General features: G+C 56.9%; 2 protein-coding genes across 2 annotated transcripts in view; one reads left to right on the forward strand and one right to left on the reverse strand.

The window, feature by feature from the left end:
• Window positions 1-189: 189 nt before the first annotated feature.
• Window positions 190-3,652, reverse strand: LOC104834124 (class I histocompatibility antigen, F10 alpha chain-like). Its single transcript, XM_010571240.1, has 8 exons — window positions 3,631-3,652; window positions 2,775-3,037; window positions 1,743-2,018; window positions 1,393-1,665; window positions 1,209-1,307; window positions 1,026-1,058; window positions 693-725; window positions 190-514 (listed from the first exon to the last, which is right to left on the reverse strand). Exons 2-8 carry the CDS (start codon window positions 3,010-3,012, stop codon window positions 501-503), a joined length of 966 nt encoding a protein of 321 aa, XP_010569542.1. The 5' UTR covers window positions 3,013-3,037; window positions 3,631-3,652; the 3' UTR covers window positions 190-500.
• Window positions 3,653-8,376: 4,724 nt separating this feature from the next.
• FLOT1 (flotillin 1) overlaps window positions 8,377-8,740 on the forward strand; it is a 7,222-nt gene continuing 6,858 nt past the window's right edge. Inside the window, exons 1-2 of the mRNA XM_010571244.1 lie at window positions 8,377-8,550; window positions 8,649-8,724. Coding sequence (XP_010569546.1) covers window positions 8,508-8,550; window positions 8,649-8,724 — 119 coding nt within the window. The 5' untranslated portion in view covers window positions 8,377-8,507. The remainder of the gene's footprint in view (window positions 8,551-8,648; window positions 8,725-8,740) is intronic.

Below are 8,740 nucleotides of genomic sequence, written 5' to 3' on the forward strand. Positions count from 1 at the left end.
TGAGAAACAGAGAAGGCCTCGATGCTGTGCCAACACTGTTCACATCCATCGCTGTGTTACCAACACTGTTCTGGTCACAAATCCTAAACACCGCACCACGCTGGACTGCGATGAAGAAAATCAACGCTATCCCAGCCAAAACCAACGCAGCCCTCGACCCGAGGATGTGAGCGCAGCCCAGGCATCGGGTGAGGAGACACAGCCTGACACAGGATGGGGACCAGCATTTATTGTGAAAGCCAGGAAACGTACACATGCGGAAGAAATCAATTGCAACCTCCAAAGTAAAGAACATTGGTAATAATTGCAGCTCTCCAAGTATCAGAAAATAGGATGTTCACCCACCCAGAAGAGCCACCACCACAGCCAGGGGTGGGCAAGCGCAGCGTGACAAGCTCTCTCTGCAGGCAGCTCTCAGCCTCCTCCAGCACCTCTCTGCGTCCAGCCGGCAATAGAGCAGGGGGCCGAATCCAACCACGTGCTGGCCCCTCGTGGAGCAGTTAGATGGTGAGCCCTGCAGGGACGAGAGGAAGAGACAGCGTCACCCAGGGCAACCTGTCTGTCCCCAACCTGCTGCTCTGGGGGTCTCGGTGTCCCTCTCCTGTAGCCCAGTGTTGCTCCGGCTGCAAGTCCCACAGTGGAGCACAAAGACCTGGGGTGCCCCGTCCATCCCCCCTGGTCCCACACCATACCTTTGGTGGAGCTGCCAGATTCGCTGTCCATGCCTGTGAGGGAGAAACAGCCGTGAGCTGCCAGCCCCGTGCTCGCTACGGGCACGGTGCACGTGCCAGGAGCCGGCCCGGGAGCCACGGCCACGCTGAAGCCACTGATAGAGCAGGATGGAGCCGTGAGCACCAGAGAGGAGACACAATCTCTTCCATACGTCCCCGCTACAGGGATTTAAAGAGGGGCAGCACTGGGAGGACAGGGGATCGGGAAATGCCAGCAGAAGCCAGAAACCCGAACTGCAAGAACACCCCAGACACTGGGCAGCAGCTGGATCCGGACCTGCTGCCGGTACTCACCTGATGGCGGATCACAACCCTTCTTCTTCCTCCCTGCAGAGAGAAAGAGGCATCAGCATCCACTGTGGCCACCAAGCTCAGAGGCTCCCCAGAGCACAGCAGCTCAGTCCCGCAGCCCCTTCCGGCCCCCCAGCCCCTGCCTTCCTCCCGCACCCCTCTGCCTCGCCGGCCCCATCACTTTACCTGATTTGTACTTCCAGAAGACGAATCCGGCGACGACAACAGTAAGTAGGATGGCAAAGGCCACCGCCAGGATGATGGTGAGCAGGTTGGACTCCATCTCTGGGGGAGAGCAGGACCATGAGGAGGGGAAGGGGAACCACCCCAGCCCACCACCGCTCCACGTGCCCAAGGCCACCGGGCTCACCCCACATGAAGAGGCCGGGCTCGGGCAGGCTGGCGTGCTCCACGCGGCACCGGTACTTGTCCTTCTCCTCTGGAAGGGCCTCGATGGAGGCCCAGGTGTAGTAGGTGCCATCGCTGTTGGGCGCGATGCTGCCCCGCTCGGTCTCCTGGTCCCTGACCTCGCCGTCCTTCAGCCAGCTAACGGTGATGGGCCGCGGGTAGAAGCCGTAAGCGCGGCAGTACAAGGTCAGGATCCCGTGGGCCTCCTTCCCTGACACTCGGACCATGGGGGGCTCTGGGGAGGGGGTGGCGGTGAGAGCCGGCACACGCACCCACAGCAGCCCGTCCCCAGGGTCCCCGTCTCGCCCTCACCTTTCCTCTCCAGCACGGCCCGCCCGTAGCTCACGTATTTCCTCAGCCACTCGATGCAGGTGTTCTGCAGGTAGTGCTTCCGCCGTGCAGCTTCACTCCCGTCCTTCTCCCACCTCCTCTTGGTGATTTGCGCCACCGCATCTGCTGCAGTGAATGACATCGTGTCCAAGTCGAAGGCGATGAAATCCCTCCCATCATAGGCGTCCTGCAGATACCCCCTGGTGCTGCCGTCCTCCAGGATGTCACAGCCGTGCATGTGCTGCAGCGTGTGAGCCCCTGAAACACGACCAGGGAAATGGGGCTGAGGGGCTGCTGCAGCCCTGGGCCTTCAGTGGGGCACGGACCCCCCCGCCCCAAACCTGCATGACCCTTGGGGGGGATCAGGTACCAGCACGAGAGCTGCCCACCGTCCTGCCCAGGGCCCACAGCACTCAGGGTGTCACGTAAAGCCATGACGCAGACCCCCTGCACCCAGGACGTGGCTGGGCTGGCACCCAGCCCCACAGCACCCTGGGACAGCATGGGGCTGAGCTGGGTCCCAAATGCTGGGGCCAGGGATGATAAGGAGATGGGATGGGGTGGGGGAAGCCCCTCTGGCTCTGGGATGGGGGCCTGAGCACCATGGGGAGGGCAAGGGCCTGGGACACTGGGGGTGGGAGCCCCTCTGGTTCTGGGGGTCTCGACTGCCGTGGGGATGGTGAGGGGCTGGGACGTGGCAGCCACTCCTGGGCTGGGGTCCTGGGCACTGTGTGTGTGTGGTGGGGGGATGCGCTGGGCTGGGGTGGCCAGAAGCCCCCCCTGGATCCAGGACAGGGGATCCCAAGCACTGTGGGGCTGGGACAGGGCAGCCGGGACCCCCTTGGGCTGGGGGACAGGGTGGTTGAGAGCCCTCTGACAGTGACACCAGGCAGGGAAGGGCCGGCACAACACGGGGCAGTAGTGTGGGGCACAGCAGGATCTCGGAGCAGGAGGGGGAAGGAACCATCCTGTCCCACGGAGCCCCAGCCCAGCCCCATAGAGCCCCACACTCACTGCCGCTCTGGTTGTAGCGGTCCCGCAGTGTGTCCAGGTTGATGCGGTAAACCTGCTGATTCCTCTGTCCGATTTGGGTCTCACCATCCCAGTGCTGCTGATCCAGGTTGTCCACCATCCAGTCTGCCCGGGGCACCGTCCTCCCCGTCTCGCTGTCGTAGCGTGAGATGAGGTTCCCGTCCACGTACCCCATGGATACAAACTGGGGGACTCCCGGGCTTGGCTCTGACACTGCCATGTGGAAGTAGCGCAGGGAGTGCAATTCTGTGGGGACACAGGGAGTGGTTAGAGGTGGGGGACAGTGGGGCTGGGGGGAGACAGGGGTGAGGGGTCCCAGGGGTGGACACTGAGGCTGAGTGGGGGTCCAAGGGGAGCAGACTGGGGTGATGCGGGGGGGGACAGCTTCAGGGGGGGATGTGATTGGTGGAGGAGTGAGTTATGTGTGGGAGGGGGGTCCTGGTTCCTGGGAAGGGGAGCCCAGCAGGGTCCTGGTATCAAGGAAAGGGGGGTCCCAGAGGTGTCCAAGGGGTGGGGTACCTGGGATGCCTGGGAAAGGGGGGCCAGGGAGGTCCCAGAGTTCAAGAAAGCAGATCTAAGGGAGGGTCCAAGGGAGCAGGAAGGGTGGGGGAGGTGTCCTGGTTCTCAGAAAAGGAGGATCTGGGGGGGGCCCCGGGAAGAGGGAACCGGAGGTGTGGGGGAGTGTTCCCAGGGGGTCCCTGTGACTGGGGAGGGGGACTGGGGTGGTAGGAAAGGGAGGGGTTGAAGGGGTCCCAGTGCCCAGGCAGGTTTCTGGTGCCAAGAGGACGGTCTAGGGGGATCCCAGTGCCCAGGGCTCCCGCATCCCCAGCTGTGCTCACCGCTCGCCGCCCCGCTGAGGAGCCCCAGCAGCAGCCCCAGCAGCAGCCCCAGCTCCAGTCCCAGCCCCATCACGCTGCTCCACTCCGACCCCGCAACTGCGTGGACTCCCAAACCCCACAACAACTCAAGCCCCGCCCCAGTGGCACCGCTACCTCCCTCCTCCACCCTCCCTCCAACGTCAGCCTAGAGCCACCTCGGACATTTCTGGGTGCCAGGCGGATTGCATTCCCACAGACTGGGATAAAGCGAAAGAGCTGGAAGAAGGCGGAGGCTGGGGGGGGGACACAGGGGACCTGCGGGACCCCCCCCCCCGGGAGCCCATCAATCCCCGGGACCCCCGGACCCCACCCGCGGGACCCCCCCACCCAGAGTCACCCAGTGTCCCCTGTTCCCACTGTCCCTCACACCAGTGTCCCCTGTATGGGTATTAGAGACTGAAAGAGTTAATGGCTCAAATATTGTGGTGGGGCAAGTTCTGCCTAACAAAGAACTCTGCATGAACTCTGCCTAACAAGGAGCCACAGGTGAAGAGAAGCGGTTCAGCACTGGACATCAGCAACAGGAGGGGGAGGGCGTGCCGGAGGGTGCACAGCTCCCTGTTCTGATAACGCTGCTTTGGATAGGCTGGGCAGGGCAGCTCACCGTGCATGGCGAAAGATCACATCTGCAGGGATGGGGAGGTTGCTCCCCAAACGACCCGCAAGCCCCAAGGCTCACAAACTGATCAGGGCACCTAATTAGCCTAAGGAGTTCAAGTGCACTCCCAAAGGAGGGGCAAAGATGGTAAAAGCACATGAACTGAAGCCCCATGTGCACAAGCCCGCCGGAACTGGACCCCTCGGCCGGCTGAACCAATGCTGGATCCAGGGCCAGTGATATCGTTCTCTTTCTTTTTCCTTTTCTCTCCTTATTCCCTAAACTGATGTATATGGTTACCACGGGTTACGGAGATAGTTCCATGCCTATTCCTGTTGCAAGAAACCACGCCACCTACTGTTATGCCTCCCAAATGCAGTTTGCTTCTGTCATGAATAAAATGTTTAACTGATTGTTTGATGTCGTTTCACCTTAATTTAGCCCAATGGAATTCCGAATTCAGCATGACTCCCTGGTCTGTCCAGTCCGGGTCATGACATTTTTGGCGTAGTCAGCAGGATTTCCTTGGTGTTGCTAACGCAATCATTGGGACTAGGTCCTTACTGTGGCCCCTCTCTGAGAGGAGTCATACACAAGGGGAGATGGCACTCGGAGAACTTAATAATCTGATTTTGTTGCGGTCTCCCTGTGAGGTCCATGTGTAGAGGTAGTCCCCAGTGGACTACTAAAAACATCTGATCCTTGTAATTGTGTCCCCATTATGCTCCCCCCTGGGAGAACCGACCATAGACCTACTTCTCTCCTGGAGAGATTAAGTGCCTACAGTGCACAGCTCTTTCCCCTTGGTATGACTCCCCCTATGCCCCACCTTGGAAACCTGACTGTAGACTCTAGTTCTCTCCTGGAGAGATTAGAAGGTTACCATGCCCAACTCTTCCCCCTTGGCATAACATTGGTTTGTGTGGTTTTAGGAGCCATTCTTGTGGCAGCACCATGGAACAAACATGTGACCCGACAAGCAGAAGGAAAGATGATAAAATCCTTTCAAGATTTAGCGACGGTTTTGCAGGAGCATTTGGAAAATGAGACAAGAAGTGTCTCTGATCAACTTGCCGCTGAGCGAGTGACTAACCAGAGGTTACATACTGCTCTGATGGAGGCTTTGGAGTGGAAAAGGGTATTAAGGGAGCAATTAGATGAAATTTGCTCCCAGACTGGTGTAGAGAATGTGGATGCAGACTCTGATGGGGAAAAAGAATCAAAATCATATCCTTTTGAAGACCTAGGATAGATAAGGGAAATGTTTCCTCTTCGGATGGGGGAAGTCACTATGCAGCCTTTGATTTAAGGCCGAGACTGTGGATGGTGGCCAAGGAGGAGCCCAACAAGTTACCACCCACATTGTCTCTTATTCGCCCACTGATTTGGCTAAAATTCAGGAAAAATATTCCCAGGGACCCCAAGAAATGGAAACTGAGTGTATGTGGAGAATATCCCTTGCTGGGGATGACCGCATCCTGCTAAGTAAGGATAAGGCAAGGGGATATTGGGGTCTGGGAGTTTTCCTAATTACAGATGACAATAGAAAGCTGTGGTCCCTGACCCAAAGAGTAGCATATTGGGCATGTGGATTGGATCCTATGGAGAGGGGAGACCCCTTTTCAATTAAAACGCCTACAGTGGGTCACATTTTGGAGAGTGCACAAAAAACTGCCTGTCTCCAGTTGATGCACGATCGATTCCTGGTTCCTCAACAGTCATCTCCCATGCAATACGCGACAGACCCTGAAAGCTTGCATCCTCTTATAGGGGGACTGCCTGATGCCTTGAAATTGTATACAGTACAACTACAAGATCGCTTGAGAGCACCCTGAAGAAGGGGAGGCCCCCCAGAGATGACATGGGGAGAAATAACACAGGAATTGATTAATTACAGGAGACGGATGGGATTCACCACTCAGGGAGACATAAAATCTAAAGCAGACTTCAGGAGGGTGGAAGAGAATGGAGAAATAGAACCTAAGCCCCTGTGCGATTCTCGACTCCCACCTCCGACGAGGTTGACACGGCCTCCTGACAATAAAAGACATACACTGCGGACAGAGGGTATCTCAAAGGGAATCATCCCCAGGGAGGTGATGGACTGGTTGCCCACTCCCAACCTGGAAGGCCTGGTGAAAGGGTGGGACAAAATAAAAGGGGCCCTATCTCCCTCAGACTTTAAAGACCTAGCCATAGCTCTCCAATCCATGTGGGCAACTGCCCCACATCAGCTTTTCAAACCCGGACCAATATTTGCTGAAAGAGCTGGAGCAACAGCATATGTATTACTGCAAGGAGACAACACTCCCGTTTTCCTCCCTTACCACAGGTTGGCTCGTCGTGCTTTGTCATCTTGTACGACAAGCATGTGCCCTGCATACATTTCCGCAAGATCAACATGCAAATACTTGGATTTCATTAGCCTCTACTGTAACTAACTCGTCTGCCTTTTTTATTAAGGGAAGATTAACAGCTGCAGATCTTTTGACAACGTGCTTCATTGGCATGCCAATCCCAGTAGCTGTATTACAGAATTATGCTATGCTAAGTGATTTTGGTATTAGTGTTCCTCATTGCTACTTTTTCTGAGTAGGTAGTGGTCACATACCAATGAACATTACAAAACTGATTGGCAGTGGACCATTTCCTCCTTTGACACCATAAACACTGCTTCGATTTCAAAGGCATGTGTTTCTTCAACATAACTGATGAATCAGCCAGCATAGAGGATGACATTCAGCATCTCCAGGACTTAATGCATCAAACAAAACAATCTACTGGTGGTGCCTGGTGGGCTGAGTGGTTTAATTCCCTGACAGGATGGGTGGGCACATGATTCAAAGCATTATTGTAGAGATACATTTATTGCTTTTTCTGTATGTGTTTGTTGTGTGCCTTTAAATTACTTGGTGCTACACCCCACAAGCGCAAATGGACACCTCCAGCTCTGCCAGCCCCAGTGGAAGTGGTCTCTTGAGCAAGGGGGTGGAACATGGGAAACACAGAGGTCATCTGTGAACATCAACCAGTTTTCTTGGGCCCTCTGCTTATTATACAAGAAAAAGCTACAAGGTAAAGATGGCTTCAAAGCCCTGTGCAAGAGAACTTGACCAAGAGTGACTTTGCCTGTACAAGTGGGTTTGCTGTGAGAAAACACCAAGCCAAACTGGGGGTTTTAGCTAGTGTGTACTTCTGCTACCTTCTTTCTGATACCCAGGTATGAACTAGAAGAAAAGAAAAACACAAGCAAATCTATTTTGGTAACATCCTTCCCTCCATGATCTTATCCCACAGGATTCTTCCAAGCAGATCTTTGAAGAAGTCAAAGTGCTCTCCTGAAGTCCAGGGTTGCGACCTTGCTTTTCACCCTCTTCGCCCTCAGGATCCTGAGCTCTGCCACCTCACGGTCACTGTAGCCCAGGTCACCTTTGACCTTCACATCCCCAACAAGCACAAGCTCCAGCCACCCCCCACCCAAGGACAAAATCGCCACCTTATTCTGCCGTGACTGACCCCCAAGTTCTGCTAGGAGCAAGACCAACCTGGTGGAGAGCCGCAGCGCGACGAAAGTGGCGGGGGACACCGGGTCCGCTTGCATTTCTGGAGACGCAGACCAACAGCACCCAGCTGCAGACCGTGTTTCAAAGTGCCGAGTCACCCCGAAGCTCAGATGCGACCCCAGAGGGAACTGCAGATGTGGGTGAAACAGCATTAAAACGCAGCTGGGTTTGCTAACAATATATTTGGTGGAAACAGTAACTGTGCCCGTGGGGGTAAAGTGCCCCCAAGCCCCCTACAGTAACATTCCACCCCCTTCCCCGCCCCAGCACCAGGGAGGTCTCTGCAAGTGTTTGTGCACGGCCCCAGGAGACCCTACAATAACATTCTCCTCCGCCAGTACCGTTTCATCCCACCCCGACTCACCGGCCCACCCCACTCCCAACCCGTCCGGCCACAACATGGCGTCCCTCTCTCCTCACAGAGCCGTAGACCACCTTTCCCGCCTTTGGCGGCGCGGCCAATAGAGAGGCGAGCAACTCGTGACGTCCCGGGTCGCCGGGCAGAACGGGGAGAAAGGGAGGGAAGTCGGCTCTGCCGCGGAGGTTGTCGGGATCGTGGAGGCTCCGCGGTGGGTGGGGCCGCGCCTCAGCGGGAGGACCGGAGCGGCTGAGGCGACGGGGGGGGTGCCGGCTCCCCCGGTCTCATTTCGGGGTCTCCCCGCAGATCCCCGCCGAGATGTTCTTCACGTGTGGCCCCAACGAGGCCATGGTGGTGTCGGGTGAGTCGCCGTCGCCCCCCCCCCCAGACTCCTGGGTGTCGTATCCCCCTCCCTGCCCCGGGATTCCTGGGTCGCCATTTACTTCTGTGTCCCCACAGGTTTCTGCCGCAGCCCCCCTGTCATGGTGGCTGGGGGGAGGGTGCTGGTGGTGCCGTGTCTGCAGCAGATCCAGCGGTGAGGGGACACGTTG

Source organism: Haliaeetus leucocephalus, unplaced genomic scaffold, assembly GCF_000737465.1.
Source record: "Haliaeetus leucocephalus isolate CR32 unplaced genomic scaffold, Haliaeetus_leucocephalus-4.0 Scaffold313, whole genome shotgun sequence".
NCBI lineage: Eukaryota > Metazoa > Chordata > Aves > Accipitriformes > Accipitridae > Haliaeetus > Haliaeetus leucocephalus.

Excerpts from the sequence above, each read along its gene's own strand:
- LOC104834124 (XM_010571240.1), bottom strand. The coding sequence starts at position 3,012 with ATGGCAGTGTCAGAGCCAAGCCCGGGAGTCCCCCAGTTTGTATCCATG. Across the intron at positions 2,019-2,774 it reads CCGCTACAACCAGAGCGGCA|GGGCTCACACGCTGCAGCAC; the intron begins GTGAGTGTGGGG and ends GTCGTGTTTCAG. Across the intron at positions 1,308-1,392 it reads GCCCGGCCTCTTCATGTGGG|AGATGGAGTCCAACCTGCTC; the intron begins GTGAGCCCGGTG and ends GCTCTCCCCCAG.